General features: G+C 37.9%; 1 protein-coding gene across 1 annotated transcript; it reads right to left on the bottom strand.

Annotated features, from left to right (window-relative positions):
* Positions 1–1,210: 1,210 nt before the first annotated feature.
* Positions 1,211–23,096, bottom strand: LOC148276041 (protein HID1). The gene is made up of 16 exons (XM_088234855.1): positions 22,904–23,096; positions 21,075–21,288; positions 20,435–20,586; positions 19,012–19,065; positions 17,975–18,174; positions 17,039–17,240; positions 15,961–16,158; positions 15,607–15,697; positions 14,301–14,531; positions 12,548–12,712; positions 11,020–11,277; positions 6,539–6,699; positions 5,193–5,324; positions 4,011–4,189; positions 3,400–3,558; positions 1,211–1,717 (listed from the first exon to the last, which is right to left on the bottom strand). The coding sequence occupies exons 1-16, from the start codon at positions 22,967–22,969 to the stop codon at positions 1,654–1,656; spliced, it is 2,526 nt and encodes an 841-aa protein (XP_088090981.1). The 5' UTR covers positions 22,970–23,096; the 3' UTR covers positions 1,211–1,653.
* Positions 23,097–23,110: the final 14 nt, after the last annotated feature.

The following is a 23,110-nucleotide window of genomic DNA, read 5'->3' as shown; positions in this document are numbered from 1 at the left end:
AGCGTCCAAACTCAATATTTTTGCCCATCAATATTATGTTATTTGAAGTAGGTATGTAATATAATTCCTGAGAAGATTTACATGAAACATTGATTTAAAAAGGAATTTTTTACACAGCAATATTCCATAGTTCTTGGACTGGACGCACCTGATCGGTATGCTCATGCAGTCCGCTCACATCTTCAGGTACGGATAAGGGAATGAAATTGATTAGAAATGTGAAGTATGAAGTAGATTATTAAAGAAATCGTGTATTAACTATTGACCGACGCATTGCAATTTCGATTTCTACAATATTCAGAATATAACCCATGATTCATTATCCTTATAACTAGTACACCATTCTACATATTTGGGGAGCCGAAGAGAAACCGTCTACGTCATGCGCCGGAGCTATGTTTCATTATACAAAATAAGGCCAGATCTTCCCGATCTGAGATCACTTTATATTGATAATATTCACGGACAATCGTAAAACACTACACATTGTATTATCGAGTAGTACTCGCATATAAAGCAGTCATTTGTTTCAAGATGGACTCGCAATAAAGCTAAAATATATCTAAAGTCATAAAAGTTTGTAATATGCGAACAATCGGTAAAGAGGGAATTCATTCTTGTTATAAGCCGCATTTTTTTTATACACGAAGGAACAAATAGATAAAACAGAATGCTTCCAGTAAAATAAGTGTGCTTTTTCTATTTTAGAGTAAACTGGGATTTTTTTATCGAGCATATTTTCAGCCATCATTTTACTCATTGTGATGAATGTTGGCCATACCTAAAAATATTTTATTTTCTTTCTTTTATCTATATATTATGACTTTGGTTATAAAAGTGTGTTTCTTATTGTAAAATTACCACTAACAACTAACCTATAAATGCCTTTTCATAAAAGTATTAATAAATTAACTTTGATAATTAGATAATTTAAAACACAAAAAAAATAATCGTTGTTTACAATCAGAATAAGTACAAGTAAATTATTCATCGGCCAATCAAGAAAAATCAGCATGTTTACAATTTTTCAAATTTTAAGTAAATTAATAATTTTCAAAAATATTAACATCTTTTAAAAATAAATATTTAAACATGAACCTCTGCAATTTAATTAATAATGTAATTACAATATATATATATTTAAAATTCCACTTAAACATGTTAATTTACTCATCAATAAATTTGGGATCATTTATGAAATTTAAATGTGTTTATTTTTATATATTTTTCATTAATATATAGTCTTCTTCACAGTAAGGCAAATTTACAATGATATAAAAAATGTCCGCAGATGTTTTAAAATGTGAAATAAAATAGGTTCCGTTAGACACAATAAAATGATGGTTAGCGTGCGTGTGATTCCCAATTGGACCAGCGGAGCAATCCAGTTTTTTTAATTAAAGCCATCAATTAAGTGGAAAGAAGAAATATATTATGTATCAAAAATGAGACCAAATTTGAACAATTTAATGGCAGGATTTGTGCCATCACGACAACATCCCAAGGGGAACATTATTCCTCATATTATTTATGAACCGTAGAACTCTGGTAATAATTAAACTTAAGATCAATATAAATACTATAGACATGTCTTCTTCAAAATATATACGTATGTGACTCTGCTCTTTTTCAGGACTGTCCGATCGCCGGACGCTACACTCGCTGAATTTGGAACAACTTCACATCCGTGTCGTACCAGATGGGCGGCTCCATATTTCTAGAATTTCACGGAATAATAAATTATACATTTATTTTAACACTCTTTATACATATACAATACTTTATTTACAAGTCCGTGTCCGAACTAGTACTACCGACGGGTGTTTCTGGCTCGATGGCCGCTCTCGGGTAATTCTGAAAAAGAAAATCCAGTAGAGACAAGTGCGCCTCGTAGCGTAGCGGTCGGCGTGTTCTCGATGTTCCGGGTTGGATTCCTGGGAGGGTGGATGTGGAATATTGGTTTTAAATGGAGTTTCATACTGCAACATTACATTGCTCCTGGACCTGAAGAGTGAGACTGCAAAATGATCAAAGTACGCTGCAGTTGAAGCATAAGTGCAGTGCCCTATGCACCACTGGATGCAGATATACCTACCGTATTATATGGGCCTTGTTGCACATTATTCACTCAGTATTTTTTAATCATAATCAAAGCATTATAACATTACTTAACTGAAAATACTTTTTATTATAATACGAGTACTAACACATTTTTTTTTATGTGTTGTCTAGATGTTTATCAATATTTATGTTTATGTAATATTTTTTTTTGTAGTATTCTTCAATAATATGCATGCTTCCACTTTCTATTATGTCGTATCCAACTCTACACAGGACTCTTGGCCTCATAGAGTTAGGAATACATTATTATTTTTATTTGTAATATAAGGGGTACTACTTGCAAACCCTGCAAAATCCAAAATCTAAAAAAAGTGAGATATTAATTGAAACTTATTCAGAATACAATTTTTTACAATAATTATAACGTTGTCAGTTAAAAATACGGCTTTATTTGTAAGAACTTGACTTTTAAATTATCGGGTTTGTTGCAAACATGGCCACCTCTGCTTGAGTATTGTAAAGTTGGAATGTATAAAATTAAATTTATTATTTCACTATAGTTTTTTGACATAATAATGCTGATGTCATCACTGCTTATGTATAAAACATTTACTGATTATAATAAAAAATTGAAGTTTAAAAAAAAGTTGAAATTGAGTATTGTATCAGTTTTTTGTGATTTGCTCAATATAAAGAAAGGTGGATTTTGCCGGGTTTGCAAATAGTAACCTCATATGTATCTTTATATGAATAAATAAAATAAATAATTAGTAATGTATTAACATATTTTTAAACGAGCAAACTTCTCACCGAGTCCTCTCCTTACACCCTCTTCCCTATAAATATGCGTACATTATTTTTACTTTATACTTTTACTTACCAAACATCGTCCCTTAGACAACAACACGGCATGAGTCAATTTTGTTATTTTTACAGGAAGCTGAAAAAACTGCTTATTTTATTAAAAAGCTCAATTAAATTACGCCTTAAAATGATTTAAAATGAAACGTTTATCCATAAACTGTCGCCTATTAAAAACTCTATAGTCTAGTTCCTCTTCAATTCAATAAAATGATCAGTTTTAGCCGTCCTGTAAAAATAACAAAAATGACTTACGCGGTGTTGTTACTTAAGGGACGACGTTCACATACGCACATACACACGCATGAACACAAACGTCGCACGCACATAATTATGTAAACTCTTCTTCTATATTAAGTCTCATCAGATTAAAAGTAGATTTTTAAAATTGGCTCTAGAATTACTAACATTTTTCTACTTATTGATATACGAGTATCATAGCTGATTACAATGACAAGTATCTAGGAATTAAATTACCTCAGGTAAATGACTCCCCACATGTAGGTGCGGAACCAGGTGGTGGTTCCGGCGTTGGCCTGGTACTTCCGGATGAGAATGGGGTGCGGTACAGGCAGCAGCCCCACCAGGGTACCGTGCTGCAGGAACTTCAGGATCTCACTCTCGTCTGTCAGTCCCCTGAAAACCACCAGGTAAGATTGACTCGTATTAAAAGGATGCCCTACCGCGGTATATTAAAAGCACTAGGGCTTACATCATCGGAAGAGAGGGGACTCGATAAAAACTTACAAGATACTAAAGGATTACAATGACTACCCCCTGCGTGAAATGTATCAATTAAATCCCCACACCAATTTACTGGGTCATAACTAGAAGCTCTACTGTCCTTGATTTCACCTCGATCCCGAGAAAAACTTATTTTCCAGTAAAGTGGTTTCAGATTGAAATAAATTGCCAAGCCTAGTTGTCCATTCCATATTGGTTAATCCGATCGAAAACCGTTTGAAAGCATTTTTTAAAGAAGAAGAACGCAGACAAAAAGTAGGACACGAGATATAGGCGCATCAGCGAAGGCTGCCTGTTTATAACAAAACAAAAAAAATAATAATCCAGTTTGTCGGGGGCCTTACTTGTCGATGCAGATCTTCTCGACTTGCGGCACCAGTACCTGCAGCAGCCTCATGATGGTCTGCAGCGGCAGCTTGCTGCGCCACGCGTGCACCCATTCGGAGCTCGGACTCCACCCCGCGCCTCCCGCCGGCGCTCCGGCCGCACCCTCCCCGCTTCCCGCCACGCGGATACTCCCGCGCTGGAATAAAACAAATTGATTTGTAAGATTCAAAAGATCGCGGGTTTGATTCTCTACAAAAAAATTTAATGAAATATTTGTATTTCCGTTCTATAAATTATGGTGCAGCGCTGTATTCAACAGTATAAAGGATGTCTGGAGATCGGATGTTTATTCAGTAAAACTCAAATTGTACAGGCGGCCTATACAACGCCTGCACAGAGCCCTTTCTCCTCTATGGATGCGAATCGTGGCACCTCACTAGGGCCCAAACCAGAACAGCTATTGCGTTTTAAAAATAGGTGCCTAAGAATACTGGAAGTGTGGTGGTTCGAGTTTGTAAGGAATGTTGAAATAAGACAAGGAACGAAGCAACCTCCGATGACAACTGTCATCAAGCAGAGGTGATATCTCCCGAGAGCCTTAACTGTGCTCATCTACTTCACAAGGCATCAGTTTCTTCTGATTCTGGACGTCCACGGCTGAGAGCTTGTCGGCAGTTCACGCCCGAATTACAGGATGCGAACCTGGTCTCGGTGGGACACATTGGAGTCGGCCGCAGACAGAGAAACCTTGAGAGATTTTGTAGTTACCATTTTCTCCACCTAGGGAGCGGACGTGGATTCAGTAAGTAATAGTCCATAGGCAGCCTCCGTGGTCTAATTTATTTCCGTGGTTAAGACGCCTGCCTTGAGCACGGAAGGAGATCACAAATATAAAATGTCTCAAGCTTGGGTGTTTTTTACTGTAATTCACCACTGTAATTGGGCCTCCTGGCCTCCCGTACAAAAAAATACTCGATCATTTCTTGAATTGCGCATTTCCTGTACGTAGACAACAATAGAATCAAAACATCCGATATACTGCGTACCTGGCACAGATGACAAATAGATTGTCACCTCGATTCCCTGTTCCCGCTCACCATAACCAATATAAATACACTTGGAAGCACAACGTAGTTTCTTCTGTCACCTCCAGCTGGACCACAACCAAACTATCATCGACGATCTTGGATGGTATTTACCTGCGTCACTGAACGCTGGAAGCTCTGCACGGGAGTTGGTGCTGCGGGGAGGACATTGTCTGGGATCTCTAGGGGACGCCTTTCTCTAGATTCCACCTCCACAATTTCCGCAAGTGACAACTTTTCCAGAATCTGAAACACACATATGTATTAAAACATTTTTGGGGGTGTTTTGCGTCTAATCCGTGTCGAAAATCGGGATATATTTTCACACTCACGCGAAGAATCACATTCCGCATCAAATAGTTACAACTTTTGAACAGTTGTTAAAATTTTAAGCATCTTACAAATGAGTACCAAAGTCGGACAATCGCCATTTTCGGCACAATCGGGTTTTTGATTGGTAAAGATAGAAAAACGATTTTCTTAACAAAAAATTAAAGATGCATATCAAAAACAGTTTAGAGAGAATGTTATAATGCAGTAGAAGTATAAAATAAAAATGTTTTTCTATACAATGAACAATAAACCCCCCTTTCCATTGTTTTTTGAATCTTGACAAGAGAAACAGATGGACATTTTCTAATTGTGTTTTTTATTGAAATAATACTTATCTTAGATTTTGGAGGTATAAAAATATATTTAATATCGGTATCTTGTATATCTAAAACAGAAAATCGTCTCTACTGAAAAATTATGAAAATGGCTATTGTCCCACTTTGACACTCGAGGTTACATTGAAATAATTTGAAAAAACTGCAACTATTACAAACCTTATTTTATATGAGTATAAGCCCATCTTGAGTCGATGCAATATACATTCTCTCAAATAAGCATTGAGACTGAGTAATTTAAAAGGCCGGCGTAAATGATTTTTTAGAATTTTTTTTTTCGCTAAGTTGGCACAATGTACTCTATATTAATAATAATAATAGTTTATTGACAAAATCTCTGGACTATGTGTAGTCTGCCTATCTAGGTACGACCAATTTTAAGGCAGACATTTTTACGTGTGGAGCTAAATAAACAAAACATGACTACCTACTGGTGATTTAGTATACAATTTTACAAATGACGCTGAGTTTGAGCGCGATCTGTCATTTAGTTTGCAGTCAGTAGTTCAAAACATTGGTTATTTGGCCAGATTTGTGGAAGAATCACTCTTGGATTTTGCACCACGATAATGCGCTGTCTCACAAAGCCATCATAGTGGATCAATTTTTGAACCAAAAGTAAACGAATATCATCTAACAACCGTGACTTGGCTCCCTGTGACTTTTTTCTGTTCCCCAAACTTAAATTACCACTTTTATTACATCACATTTACCAAACTGTGTTTTAGGTATCCAAAATCAGGTATGAATATGATTAACACAAACGCGATCATATTTATAGGCCTCGCTCACCGTCTCGTCCTGGCCGTCCCCCCCTGACCTGCAGTCCTCCGGGGGGGCGAGGGGCTCCACCTCCTCGGGGGCGGGGGACGGGGAGGGAGACGCGGTGGACACGTCCGGCGAAGGCTGCGAGGCCGGGTGGGCTGACTCCCGCTCCGTCATTTGCCCGATAGCTGCGGAAAGAGTTCAAAACATTGGCAATGAGTATGCCCTATATATTAGGTGTTGCAAATGTCGGGTCCACTTTTTTACAAATTTAAAAATAAGCACCAAAAGCAAAACAAAAGAGTAAAGGTTATAAGTCATCAGAAAGAAAATTTTCTGCTGTATAAGATATCGTCTTTGCTTTTACAATACATATATTATTTTATTTTATTACAAGTAACGATGGGCATTTCGGTTATTTAAACGGAGTAGCAGTAACCGTTACCGTTTCACAAATTAAACGGTTTCTAAATAACAGTTCAGAGAAGCGTGGCCTAAAGATTTGGTACAAGCAACTGCTGAAACAGTTTCACAAAAATTCATTCAATGAAAAATGAAAAAAAAAAAGTGATGCGATCCTGGGGGGGTGGGGTTGGGTGGTCACGGGTTACAATTAGCCGATAATTCATAGCATGTTCAATGCACACTGCGCAAATATCACAAGCAGCTTTATTCGCTCAATTGAACGCGAACAGGTGTCTAAGATACTCATTTTCATCTGCTTAACCTTCCATTTTGAAGGCTCGTAATTTAATAAAATAATATTTGTTTAAGCGGCCACACACACTGTGTACCATTCACCATTTTGCCTATGTTTGAACATCTATATTTCTTCGATTTTTCCATTCTTCATTGATTTTAGTGAAGTTAACAAACTGAAACCTTTATTGTTCGAAGAAATTCATCTGATCAAATTATTTCACATACTAGGCAACGCCTGTAAATGATTTTCCAATTTTTAAACTTCTTCTTGGACCGGTTGATTTTATTACAATATTTTGAGCTAGTCATTCAGGGTTTTACCCCCTGGGGAGGCATTGAGATTAACAAATTACAACAGAGATGGAGAACATTTTAAAGAAGGTAATTTGGAAGTCAAGGCATTTACAGGGCTTTACCTGTCAATGGCTGGTTTAGGTGGCCACTTTACAAACTGTGTAACATTTACAATTTTTCCTATGTTTGAACATCCATATCTCTCCAATTCTTCTATCTGTTGATTTTAGTTATTATTTAGTTGACTCCACTTCGTGCTGCTGCGGATATCCCAATCAAAAGAATTTCAAGGCTTTTAAAAAGGTTTGTAATCATTTCGGCGAATTGATCTTGCGCAATCAATTTAATCCCAGTCAGTAAAGAATTCACTTCCCTCTTTTCTCAATCCAATGAAGCGCATATTATGTACTTCTGGATTACTTTCTTTCAGCACAAAGATGCAAAGGCTACCAGATTACAGAGAGCTCCTTCGGGCGGCTTTTCTCGTTTGACAACGAGCAAATTTTCCGTGTATGTGGGCCGGCCAAGGAGACTTATACCCGTATGCAGAGACAAAACTTAAGGTGAAAAAAGTACATTCTAATCTCAAATGCAGAGAATAACCCGAAGGTGAAGACAATAGAATGTACTTTCCTCACCTTAAGGTTTGTCTCTGCATACGGGTATTATGTCCTCAGGTGCGGTATGTGGTGGCAAGCTGTTGATTTTAGTGAAGTTTTACTTTTGATGCTCATTTTTTATTTTGAAAAAAATTGAACACAACTTACGTCAACATCTAACATATTTGATAAGATATTATATGATTATAGAATAGCATATGATATGGTGCTAGTTTGAAGTGGCTGAAAAATGGTATCCTACAATTGAGTTTTGACAACTATTTCAAGCAATGGGACTTTACTTCTCTATTTAGGTACAGTCAATATCAATAAAAATTCCTTTCTATGTTTGCTATGCGGATTCGAAACTTACACGACACCGGCTACTCGTAAAACAATGGCATATGTAGATCTATGTAATTCCGAGGTAAATTGGATATGAAAGATCTGAGGATAGACGGGGGAAAAAGCACCAGGGTATTCTGAATCTTCTCGCGGGGCTAGAGAAGATTTCTACCGAATATAACCTGGGGATCTTTACGAGTTGTAAATAGCTCACTACCAAAAAATGGGTACCAGGTTGCGGCAGAGCGGGGAGCGAGCCTCGGGCCTCTGATCCGCGAGCCCGCAACGCTAGCCACGGGACCACAACCCGGTTCGCTGATGATTAAACGTCAAATCACACAAACATTTGAAACCAAGCAAGATGACATTAGAGTAAAAGAAAACTTTAGGTGAACACATTAAGTTCTCCAAAACGAAAGCCATTTTCGGGAGAAGTGTACAAGTTTGGATTTTGTCTGAGGGAAGAGACCATTGCAGGAAACTGCTGCGAGACTTTGCATAGATTTATATACAGGGCTCGGCGCTTGAAGTGTTAACAATTAAAGATTCTGTAATTTTGTCAATTTTGTTTTTTTAAATTTAAATTCTCAGTATATTGTAAATTTAAAAAAAAATGTTATTGTTCGATGTAGCCACCTTTGGCGCGGATAAAAGCATCGAGTCTGTCCGAGAAGGCCTGTACAAGGTAAGAAATTGCATTCATTGTATTATGGTTCAGTGGCAAAGTAAATTAAGATAACATATCCCGCAAACCGGACCAATTTCGAGCGTTCATCTGCCAACATGCAAGTGGCGCGATCAGTGGCCATATAAGAAGCAAAGTGTAGTCGCAGGCAAAAAGTTAAAATCCCCACATTATAAACAGTAGAAATCTTCTCTATCCCCGCGAGAAGATTCAGAATAGCACTCCAGGTTTAAAAGCGTGTGTTAAATTATCGAATCTCCCACGTGGCTAAGTTATCTTCTGATTTGAAAAAGTCGAAGATTCTTATCGATCGCGGGCTGACAAAAAGATCAGATGATTTCGACAATTTTACACATGTTAAAAGTCTAGTAATCTGTACAGCATTACCAAAGTATATTATGTAAGGAAAATGGTGTACTACAAAAATATTGCGATAAACTAACAAAGGATATGCGAATAATAAAAAAACCTTATTGATAAATGATTACAACTCACATTTAGTACTAACACAAGTTTCATTTCCTCTGTTTTGTATCATCAGAACTGAAGTTCCAGTATCTTGACATGTAAACATTAAGGTCATTGAGGGAAGGAAGTCGAGGTGAGTTTTAAGCATTTGTCGTAAACAATAATCGGAAACGAGGCTGGATCTCACTTCCCAGGAAGTTACTAAGATGGGAATTTATTGCGACAGAGGGAAAACATTTTTAAGAAGGAAATACGGAAAGCTAGGCATTTACAGGACTTATTGCCTGTCATTGACATATTCCCTTCTCAAAAATGTTTCCCCTCCCTGTTGCTATAAATCTCAATCATTTGTCATTATTTGTTAATTGAATATGTGTATTTAGTATTAAATAAAATACATATGTAAAAAGTCTCGTTGGCTAAAGGTCGAACCGCACTAGAGTGGCACTGCGCGGCAACACACATTTGTAATTTAAACTTCCCCGAATTACAAATTACTTCAGAGAACGAACATTAAATTGCGTTATTCCAAGGTTGTTCAATGATCTCCCACAAATCATCATTAACTTGAAAGATATTTAAATGAAAAAAAAATAACTGAAGAAATATCTTCTGAATACTTTATAGTGCCTGTTAATAAATAAATTTGTATAATATAAATTAAACAATGAAAAATAAACCTGTTTTAAATTTTTTTTTAAATGTGTCCCACCGAAAAGTCTTTGAAATTAGTGGGTAATGAATTGTAATTTTTTTTTTTAAAATCAAATATACGTTGTTCTGCAACACTGAAATTGAAGCTATTTTGGATGAAAAAACCATACTAAAGCTGTGCTATGCCCCGAAGCACTCCATACAAAATTTTGGCGCGCAGGGCTGCCGAGTGTAGCGACGCTATAGTGTGGTTTAACCTTAAAAGTAATGATAAGATATATTATTACCCATATCACACAAAACTGAAAAAATATCCGCTTTCCATCATCATGGGGGTGAAGAGAGCTAACATTTCATTATTATAGAAACCTCGTGTCTTCTGTCAACCTCTAAACTGGAGTAGGTGCTCCAACCCTCAGCCAGCAACCTAATTCTTACACTTGTATTCATTTTGTATTGGAGTTCAGGGCAGCAATGTTACTAACATAAAACTGCAAGGACTGCGTCAGCGCAGATACGACAACGTTGAAAGTGAGGAACTGTAGAGGAAGGGCAGCGGGCCGACAAGAGTGGAGAAAACTCCTAGATACAGCCATAGTCCACCCAGAGCAGTCCTCAGATAAAGCCGCAAAACAAGCGACCTATCAATCATGCGCTTACCACTCATCCTATATGTGGCATAAACACTTCCAGTTACGAAAATTTTCCACATATTGCATCATTTAATTTAAGATCGGTAATCCGATTAGCTCACCACTCACCGGGGATGTCGGGGAGGGTGGCGTTGAGCGTGCCGGGCTCGGCGGGCTGCGCGGGGCGGCTGCCCTCCATGGGCGCGTCCTCGGCGCTGGGGCGGCGACCCTCCGCGCGCGAGGGCGCTCCCGGCCGGCCGGAAGCGCGCCGGGAGCCTCCGCCCTGTTGCAGCGAGCGCCGGATGGCCCCGTGCTCGTGCGGCAGGTTGGCGAGGTTGTGGAACACGGAGCGCTTGCGGATTATCGTGTACACCAGGTTGGAATTGCCTGGAAACAAAATGGATTTAAATACCGCAAAGATTATTTCCAAAGCCTTTTCTCCCTCCTACTCATGCACAGAAATACACACATCCTTCTAAACACAAAGACATGCACACACATTTATGTACTTATATTCACTTTTATATAAATATAAAAAAAAAACTGATTTTTAGTTAAGGCTGTCTGATAAAAAGTAAGGAAATCATACCATTTAGCCATTTTTAAATGCTATTTTTTCAAAATCGCAACACTAATAAAATTCAATAAACATGCAACAATCACTACTTGAGGCATTTCTGTTAAAAAATACACTTTTATCTCTTTTATCATTCTTAAAAATACACAAAAATTTATGCTACTAAAATATAATTACTTTTTGATCGGCAGATTACGCCTCTTAAAACTTGGACCAAACTTTGATACATTAATTCTCATACAAAGACTCAGTATTAAAGTAAAGTTTGTTTAAATGACTTAAAGATAATAAATGAAATATTAGGACTGTGGCAGCAAAATCTTAAAATTTTATTTTTGAAAACAAATACAAGCATTTTAAATTACACAAATTTTGTGTTATTTTTCTTAATTCAATGGAAATTATGCCTTCAATAATCCAATAATAACGTGAAATAGGAAACATTCATTGATATGCTTAACCCCTGATCTACTTCGAGCTGACCAGTCGAACTGATGTGTACGCATTATATAGCCTAATATGTCTAGGTGTAAAGTACCGAGGGACTTGCAACGATTTGGTTACAACAGGCCGCTCACCACTGCAAAATGCTGTAAGGTGATGTTTCATCGGGACAATGCTTCAGCACACGAGGGGTTAGTGACGATGGCTGCTATTTACGAAGCTGGGTTTGAATGAATACGCCCCATATTCACCCGATTTAGTCCCCAGGGACAACTGGCTATTCCCAAAACTCGAGGAACGTTTACTCGGAAATAAATTTTTGGATAACGACAAGGTCATGTGCGGTGTAGATCAATTGTTGGCCGGAGTCGGACAAATGTTCTAGCAGGAAGTTATAGAAATGTCGGAGCATCGCTGAAAGAAGCGCATATGAAAAATAAGGTGCAAAGACTTTGTCTCATCCTCTTTGAAACAGTTCAGGGCTGGACCATATCAATCGACCCCCGTATATCGCCAGCTTAGTCCGAGATGTCTCTTTCAAATTCACAAATCAAATTGAGTAAAAGAGTCGAATAGCACTTAGATATCTTCCGTTTAACAAAAAGTACAAGATCAGGTTAAAGAGCGCTGACTTACCGTCGAACTGGTACTGTATGATATTGTTGAACATCTCCAGGAGGAAGAAGACGAGGTGGTGGTTGGCGGGGGCAGAAAACAGGAACCACGGGGTGCTGAAAGCCTCCAGGAGGTGCAGCAACTTGGTGCTAGCCACCATGGACAGGGTCTTTAGGTACGGAGACACTGCAAACAAAACAACCATTAAAACTTCCTTCTAAGGCGACCTTTACAAGCATTGATGGTTGTTAAAACCTCACATTTTTTATTCACTATCCAAATTTTAATCCTTTTTAAATAAAATTGTAACAGACGCGGCGGATCACTGGCTTCCGTAGCAATCGCGCCAGTCACAAGAACTGTATACTAGGCGCTGATGTCAATGCAGAGTGGCCGGGCGTAGGCAGTTCTCGGCCGACGAACGATAAGCTCCGGGGGAGGTATGGCTGCCTAGAGATCCCTTGCGGGGTCACTAGTGAGTAGCACTGGCGGCCGCAATCCTGAAGCAGGCAACCGGGTTGTAAGGCCGGTATCTCTCCGTCGGCGGGAACGGCGGGGTGTGTTCCGGGGAAGTAGCCAAGGGTCCATATTATCCGGGGTCCAAAATCCAATCCAAAGAGTATCCGAGTTCCAAGTCCAGGGGGTAGCGGCGGTCGAATATTCCAGGTGGCGGTGAGGTCCAGTTTGAAGCGAGGCAGGGAGACGAGGTGGAGAGTAAAAGCCCTTAGTAGCGTGACAATTTGACTGATCTATTATTTGCCCGGCGATCTATTATTTTATATATACAATACATTTTGCCGTGCGGCAGCGGTGCTAGGCCAATAGCGGGCGGTACTAGGTTGACCAATCACGCGGCGAGAGAGATAGCGAGCACATTCGCCCGCTCTATCGGTCTCTCTCGCGCCACGTATAAGGACGCCCCCCTCCTGCTACCCGGCCGCAGTTCCCCGCAGACCGCGCGGCGATCAACATTCACACAGAATAATGAACAGTTTATTTTATGATACATTAAATAACATAGTAGGCAGTCAATAATATTACATTTATTGATTCCTAGTCTATACGTGCTTCAGTATGGCGATGACCACCCCCGAAAGCGACAAACACTGGTCTTTATTGGGGAGGTAGTACCTCGCTTACACATACTGAAGTCCCTATGCTAAAATTATATCGAAAGGCCCCAGGAAGGGCCGCCAAGTTGGCATACGCCGCGTTACGTCGGCAACAAAAATATTGTATTCCATTTACTGCAGGTAGAATAAAGAATGCCGTTCTGTGTGTGTAATAGAATCAGAAATTCGAACAAGTGTTTCGGTTTTGATGGCATCTCTCAGAAAATCCTGAAACAGACATAGAGTAGAGATTATTCTGCCGTGAGTGTACTGCTTAGTGCGTTTGCTTACCAAAACTCAGGTCCTCGGTTGGATCCCCAGCGAGGTGAGACGGGTCGTGGTTCTGACATCGTCAGTATACTGACGATATATACTGAGGTGCACTGACGGGCATTGAAAGCAGTAACGCGAATCTTTTGTAGAACAAAGAATATATTTTTTTGAATTAAAAAATAAAAGTTTTTGAAATGCGCGGATTTAAAAAGAGGCCACAAGACATCCGAAACGGATCCGGATAAGCGGGTAGGGATTTCAATGTGGCCTCGAAGTCGAGCGTCATATTTAAGTTTGAACGTGGAATCCAAATTTGGACAGCTACGAGTATTTATACAATAGATAAATGGCCCGCCACCTTCCGGTACAGTGAGCCACATACAACGCACCATTGACCAGGATGGTGAGCAGGCAGTCGAAGAGCGGCTGCAGACGCTGGTGGCCGGTGGTGACGATCTTGTGGAACACGGTGACCAGCAGGTCGGCGTGGGTGCCTGTGAATACGGGGATGTCCATGGGGATGGTGGCGGTGTATGGCTTGTTGAGCCGCACGCCGAAGTTGCGCTCCCCTGACAGAAGCAAGAGGATGAACACGCCGATGTGCATAAGTCCCACACGAGCTGGAACACAAATTACAAAGTACAGTAAAACCCCTGTTTTACGTTTTTCGAGGGAGCAACAAAAAAAAGTGTAAAACTGAAGAGAACGCTTAAGTGAGGAAATGAAAAATGTATGGAAAAAATTATATTAAATAAAAATATAATTATTGTACTAGACTATACTAAATATACAGCAGAAAATTTTTCAAAACTCTCATCATTTTATAAATATTTACCTATGATTTAAGTAAAAATATTTTGTATTTTTTCAATCAATACTATAATGTGTTTTTTTTTATTATTGTATTTAAAAAAAACATGTACAGTACAGGTACTTAACCTTAAAAACACGAAAATAAAAATTTGTATTCGCATAAAATGATTTTTCCCCTAAATATTGGGAAATTTTATTTATATGGAATCCCTTTTTTAGTATGGTACCACAGAATTTCAACTGTCATCTAAATCGCAGCAAAATTGTTTCACACTTTTATGATAACTGTTTAAACTATCTTTTTTTCACATTATGTTTATAACTTCAAGTAATATTTCTATTGCCAAATTTTTAAACATTCTGCATCGTAATTTATTGATGTAAAGACTTTATTCTTCCTAAACATGGGTCAACCGCATGTCACAATTTAGAAAAATGACAAAATTAGACACCTAAAACAAAATGGTCAATTACACTGCACCTACTTTGAATTTAGTTCGAGACAATAATTTACACATTTTTTTTATTTACCTCGATTTTATTCTCGATCAATGAGTTTTAAAAATTTCCACGTAATACCGGGGTTATGAAAACGTAAAAAAAGTTAATTGGGGAGAATATTTGAATGAGAATGTATGGAAAAGATTGGGACCTAAACATTTCGGCGTAAAAAGCGGGGAACTGTAAAAAAGAGGAACTTAAAAAAAGAGGTTTTACTGTACTTTTAAAAATTATAACAATATAATGACAATTTTCAAATCTTTGTTTGCGGCGTAATTTTGGCACATTGTGATGTGTATATTTTTTTCTCCTCATTCTAATTGTTCCACAAATTTTAACAGATATTGTTTAGAAAGTAAGTAATCGACAAAGATAACTTACACTGATCAGCTCTAGAATCGTTGAGGTGGTATAAAATAGGGACTAGAATCTCCAGGACGTCGCTACTCTTCAGCACGTAGTATAGGAATTTCTGGAAGACAAGGAGAAGATTATTCTGGTTCAGGTGTGATTTGTTTTGGCTTTCGAGTATGGATTTTGTGAACTTTACATTTTATATAATAGGGATTTAATTAAGTTCTCACTATTATCCGACAGATGGCGTTAATGACATGTTCTCTACTATTTTTAAAAAATAAATCATAATTTTTCACAAAAAACCGTATTTAGTTTTTTAACCTTAATTGATAAATATTTAATGAATAATGATGGATTTGTATTAGCAGAGAATGACACCTTGTTGTAGTCGCACATCTTCCAGAAGAGCACGAGGAGCTCCTGGTGGAACTGAACCTTCTTGGCGGAGTTGGGGAGGTAGGTCTGCGCCAGAGGGTTGTTCAAGAGGCGCGTCACTCCGCGCAGGACAAAGGCAAAGTCCTCGTCGCGATGAATCCGGGACAGGTAGTTAATGAACAGGTTGTCAGGGATGTTGGACTGAAAATGGAAAAGAGATATTGGTCAAACTGAGTAAGTGATTTTTTTTTTGTCCTAGCTTTTATTTTCTTTAGTTGTATTTTATTTCAATTGTCCCTGTATCTATTATAAGGAAATGTGTTTGCCACTGTTGAATGGACTGAATAAGTCCGTAAATAAATCAAATGTAGTGCTGGGAACCATGTTGAGTTTAATTTAAGCCCGTCGTCTTTGTTTATGTTATTTGGGTGTCTGTGTATTTCAATTGCCTCTTTTATTATTCGTGCACTGTAATTACTAGGTTTATGTAAAAATTATGGTTCGAAGGCGAAAAAATACAGGTGTCTATAAAGTGTTCCTCTATTGCGGATTTGTCAGGATGCCCAAGTTTACACGCTTTTTTGTGTTCGTCGATCCTTTTCTTCGCTGTGCGCCCTGTTTATCCTATGTACACTTTATTACATCCTTGGCAACTTAGTTTATACAGCTTCTGTTTCCAGGGGATTCTTATCTTTTGGGTTTATAAATGGTTCTTTATTTTTCCCACAGTCCCAAACGTTGTTCCAATATTATGTTTCTTCAGCACTTCGGCTATCCTGTCGGTAACGTTCTGCACATATGGTAGGTTTAGTATTAAATAGCCAGGTAGAGTGTAGTATTAGTACACAATTTAAAACATTACACATAGATTTCATTTCTCTCCGTATACTTACTTAATATTATTTATACAATAAAACATACATCAAATTAAAATGTAAACTACACATTTGTGGAGCAGGTATATAAAAATTGGTTTGGCCGGATGACAAAATCCATTTTACTTCTACCTACCACCACTATCCATTTTTATAGCCTTAAACATAAGAAAAAGTTGATAAAAAATGATGGTATTGTAGAGTACCTCGTCTCCTTCCCCAGAGGTGTCGTGGTCCAGAGTGACGATGAGGATCTGCAGCGCGACGTCCACCAGCGGCTCCAGCGAGTCCTCGAACAACAGGTGATTGTACGGCAGGCCGAGTCCCACCGGGTCGTATGCGCACACTGTGTTCAAGAGCGATGTGAACATGGGAAGCGCGTGACGGTTCTCGGGACATGTCAGGTATCTGACAAGGGAAATTCATATAGCGTTACTTTCCTTTATTACTTAAAGTTGAATAAGTCATTAAACATGAATTTATAAAATTTACCAAAAAAATATCGCACCACTCGCAAGATAGCAGACGGACGTTCGAATTTAGCTTGTTTTACTGGTTCGGGGATTTGGCGTTGATATGCGTTATGTTTATTTACTTTGCCACCGAATCCCGATACAAATTAATGCAATAACCTACCTTGTACTGGGATTCTTGGCACCTTAATGTTCGAACTTTTCTCTTGCGGCAGATCCAGTGGTCAGATCAGCAATCGTCGGTTTCTTGATTATTGATTCGTACAATAGCACGATACAGTGGACTGGAATGACTTATTGATAGCTAAAATAACTTGTTAGGGGTCGCGCTGAGAATATCAAAATCACCTGTTCATTCGGTGACAGTTCAGTTATTATTAAGCCAGAGAAAAAAAATTATAATATGAATTAATTTACATTAATTTGATTTTCAAATTCATGTCCTGAGACATAACTTACAAATGAATTAATGAGTAAAATAATTAAATATTAAATGATGATCAAAACAAAATTAGTAAATAAAATTACACAAAGAATGATTTAGATCAGTCAGTCCCAAAGTGGTCAGTATAAATCCCCAGGAGTCGACTGCGATCTGCGAGGGGTCCGTGTCAGTGAAAACAAAAATTGGGATATATGAGATGTTAATGGGGGAATGATATGACTCACGCGATCCACTTGTTGGGTTGGCTTGTGATGTCAGCGGACTGGCGGTACATGGCCTCGCTGAAGCAGGCGAGCAGCAGGCGGAGTAGCTCGGTGCGGCGAGCATCCAGGGCGGGACAGCGCGGGGGCGACGCGGCGAAGCCCACGCCCGCCTCCCAGATGTACTCGCAGCTGTCCAGCGCAGACAGCTCTTCAGCCTTGTCCTGGAAAAACGTTTGTTGTATTCCAGATTTTAACCTCGCCATGGTAAATAATTCACAAAACAACACTGGCGGTAGTGGAATATTAATAATAATAAAAATAATAATGTGTTATTTTAATCTTAAGCGAGCAACTTACAGCTGATATGCATAAATCTATTTTTACAAAAGTGAGTTCTTGGCTTTTTTAAATTGTTATAAAACAAATCCAGCCCATTTTTTAAGTCATTGAGACTACATATCAAGACCAGCTCTTTTGGCGGCTTATTATATCAATCAACTATTGTTAAGATGATGCTTCCGTGGGTTTAGATTGAATTTGGTTTTATTCTAGTGGCCTTGAAGTTAAGCATATTGTTTTAGTTTTGAACATGGAATAAAAATTTGGGCAGCTATAGTGACTGCCGAGTATTTTATGTCTCTATCAAGTTATTTTCTTGTCATTCCTGCAGCGTTATTAGACCGAGAGTTTCCAATCCTCTGCACATACGGGAGCCGTTTGAGGCTTGGCGGTTTTATGATCATTTTAATTTCTTGATAATTGTTAATAATTGTGATAATTGTGATAACAGTTTTAGAGTTCAGCTGTTCTTTTCTCGTGGCATAAAAAAGCTATTACTAAAATATATAGAAAAAAATTATCTCTTATCACAGGCGGCTTCCTCTCAATATAATAACAGTGCATTTCTTTTCATTTTGTTAACTAGTACTATATTGGGTATAGTAATAATATTATTATTAATATTACACAATTATTTTTGTAAATTCCCCAATCGCCAGACTACATCGACTCGGAAACGAGTTTGGAGATATTGATATGTTACATAATATTATAGTTACCGGTCCAGCTCTTCGGCTACTGACGACTGTGAAATCAGGGCAGAATAATAGATCCTAAAAACAAAATAAAATGGTTAATCTTTTTTTTCATTAAACATATAAATCATCAGCATAGCATAAATTAATTGATGTAACTAATTCAACATAAAATACATTTATTACTAAAAAGTACATAACACCGTATTATTTTTTTCCTTCAGGTATGAATTTTTTGTTACAGTTTTTTCGTGTGTTTGTCACTTTTGGGAAGAATGATTGTCACAAACAGATCGCGGCTGTGAAGTTTCGCTTCCTGCTCGGAACTTCTTCACTATTGACCCGATGTATCGGGGCTGTAGCCCCCTGCGACTTCTTTTTATTCCCCCAAGACATGAAAGGAAAGCGTTTTACCGACGTTGCTAAGGCGAAGAAAAAAATTATAGAGGCGCTGTGAAGCATCACGGAAGACAAATAAAAAAAATGTTTCCAACTATGGAATAGAAGATTGAACTAGTTCATTAGCTACAATAGAAAGAACTTTGAAAGTGATTAAACGTTTTGTGTATAATAATTTATTAAAAAAACAATATTAGTTTGTATTTCTTTTCTTTTTACCCCTTGTAAACTACATCTCGGCCACGTGGTGTAATGGTCAGCGCGTTTGCCGACCATGCAAGAGGTCTCGAATTCGATTCCCGGCATGGTTAATATGAAATATTTATTTAAAAGGGTATTTTTACACTAAACATATTTCATAGTCCCTGCACTGGTACCTGAAGCGTGAGACTGATCATCTTACCTTCATGGGACAGAAATGATCAAGATACGCTGCATTAGGTGCGGAAAGGGAATGATGATGAAACTACATCTAATAAACTTTTAAATATAAATAAATATTGTAGAACATGGTAGCACATTTTATAGGGTGTTCTTGAACATTTATTGCGAGGTCATTATCTTTTATATATTGAATGCTAGCATTTTTGTTTTTTTTTTTCAATTTTTTCATTAATGGTTAACGATATTTTTTTTCTATCGCTATTTGTTTCTTCCATTTTTCTTTTAATAATCTTTTTTAGTTTTCTTAATTATCACTTAATTTATATCTGTATTTTTTTTTATAATTTGGATATTTTTAAATATATTTCCTTTTTTCTGTACTGCAACTACTACACCATTTGTAATCCAGGGTTTTATTTGACAAAATTTAGAATAATTTTTTATTTATCTTTAAGCTTTAGATGCTTTAGTATGATTTTCAAATATTTTTCAAAATTTCTAGAACACAATTCAGCGTCTTCTGTTTCTGGTACCGGGTACCGATTTTCGGACGGTAATTTATCGCAGAGAGTGACTATGTTTAAAACATAATATTCATTAGGATGATTTGCGGCACTTTTAAACTTGATTATAGAAAAGTACTATGATGTACAAAGTTACTAACACAAATTGCGTTGACTAGGGACTGTGCCAGTGGAACAGATTCCTCGCTCTCTGCTGATGCTGAAGGGAGGGAGGACCAGAAGAATCCTCTCCAGTCGTCATCCTCGAATAGGTACGGCAGGATACGCGTCAGGAGTCGGATGCAGTTCAGGGCTGTCGAATTAAACATTAAAAACAGTGATCATTTTTTCAAGAAATGAAAGTATGACTAAATAAATTTGTTTATCTGGGAAATATGTTTACCAGGGATGGAATGATCGAGAAAGATATTGAAAGGAGGGTGAATACCGGAAACAGGGTGAACGGTGCACTTAAATCAACCTTGACAAATAAATGTTTGTCGCAGGAGGTAAAATTAGCAGTTCACAATGGAGTTCTGGTGCCGACCCTGATGTATGGGAGCGAAGTATGGAATTGGAAAAGCTGAATGCAGTCATAATGAGATCTCTCAGACAAATGTGCGGTAAAACTATGTACAATAGGTGCACAAATGTCGAGATCCGTACATTATGTAAGGTTGAGATAAGCATTATCGACAAAATCAAGAAAGGAGTTCTAGAGTTTCTGGGACTGTGTAAGTACATCAAACACCCGGCGTCGGCAGCTTAAGGTGTGTGAACAATGGTAGCACATAGCACTACCTGTCTGCTGCTCGTGTTGGGTGCGGCAGCTGCTGTCCACGGCCTTGACGAGTTTCTCCACAGCCTTGTAGCACAGCGTGGCCAGGTTCTGAGGCGCCTGCTCACGCAGCGTCCGCAGCTCCTCGCTAAGCACGAGTGCGAACACATCCTGCACGCCCGTGACACTCTCCGACCAGAACTGCTCCCAGAATGCGTCGTCCGCCGCATCTATGACCTGCGACAGTATCACTCGGAGTCAGCAACACTTTGATTCATTCAAATCGTTCTTCCAAAGTGCTTGGAAGAACATGACGAACTATGACAAGCGGCGAACGAACGAACACGAGGTGGCAAATAAATATTGCCGATATATCTACCGTATAAACATATATTTAGCGGACATACATCTCGAGAGAGAAGCGATTATTGAAAAAATGTCAAGGCATTTTCTAAGGCACATCTTTTCTTAATTTATTTTATTATTTATTTATTTATTGACGGACATTGTCCATTTATACAATTTATAGGGTTTTAATATTACAATAAAAGAATAGTTAAAAACATTTTTTAAAAAAGAAAAGAAGCATTGACAAACATAAGGGACTTCAAGACAAGATATGGACTATTTATTTAGTGCTTTTTTAAATTGCTGTAAACTTAAACTAAAAAAGTCCAGATCTTGTCTCGAGTTACCAATACGACAAAGACGGGTCATTGGAGAATTAAGGCCATAGTTTGTTTTACGCTGATCGATGAACAGTAGTTCATTATTTCTCAACCTACGAGTGGGAATATGCAATTTTATTTGTCCCAGTAATGATGGAACATCGATTCAGTATGCCGAACATATATATGGAATCAATATTAGTTCTACCTTTTGTAGACTAGAAATATTTAACATGGACTCTATATCGGCATAAGAATGATTACCTCTCTCTAGTCCAAGCATCCACGCTACTTTTCGAAGCGAGCGATGTTGGACTGATTCAATGTGATTTATGCGATTCACACGGAATGGAGATATACATTATGTTCTGTGTCCAGGGGGGAAAAGAATACAGTTATGTGTGTGAAAAAGAATCAGAGCACGAGACGAGTGTTTTCCACTCGACAGCCAATCTCGGGTTAAAATTCCGAAAAAGGAAATCGAATGGAGATAAGTCCACTTCGAAGCATGCTCGAGGTCTCGTGTTCACGACAGGGTGGACAGGAAATATTCCTGGACTGAAACCTGAAGCGTAAGACTGATCATCTCACTTTCCATGTAACAAAAAGAGTCCAGATTTACTGTGTTGTGAAGCATTTGTCAATCTGCCTACATACTTCCACATTTCTTAAGTTTTGGCAGTTATAATATATTTATATCGTTTAATTCTTGTGTTGTTTCCCGAACGTGTTTAGTACGCCATCTCTTAATATTTCAAGCTTAAGAAAAAATCATAATGATAAAACAATCGTTATTATCGGAACGTACATCTATATTTCAATAATGAACAAATTACAACCCACATTAACCCAATTATTGAATTAAAATTATAATTCAAGAAAAGCTTTTGATTTTCTTATTGGATTCTAATTACACTACGGCAGAGTTCATATCAGTTTTTTGTCAAATACATTTCGATCATATTTTGCAAAATAAAAAAATATATATTCAAAATAAAACGCAAATTGACTGTGTATTCGAGGATATTGTCCGATTTTACCCGGTATTATAATGCAAACTATTGCGGTTTTGGGTGTGATGATAATCTAATTCCTAAAAATCATTTAATTAGACAATTATCAAATTTTACTTACTTCCCATATTGTAAGATTTTGAGTGGGAGTATTGAATTTACGGAAATTACCTGCGTTTTCGAGGTTAATTGGACAACCGCCTTTCGGAAATTTAGTTTTGTGTCAGCGTTACCCATTCCGCCGCTTCTTCTATTGTAAAATCACCAAAATACTTTATAATCAAATAAAATCAACAACGCATCTCAGCAAATATACATAAGAAATTTGACGTAAAACCGTCGTAGACAATAGAACTTTGACAACAACGACAACAACGA

This window comes from Micrasema longulum, unplaced genomic scaffold (assembly GCF_059751315.1).
Source record: "Micrasema longulum isolate JH-2025_06_02 unplaced genomic scaffold, ASM5975131v1 h1tg001296l, whole genome shotgun sequence".
NCBI lineage: Eukaryota > Metazoa > Arthropoda > Insecta > Trichoptera > Brachycentridae > Micrasema > Micrasema longulum.
Note: the sequence above shows the minus strand (reverse complement) of the source record. Positions and strands in the feature narration are given on the sequence as shown.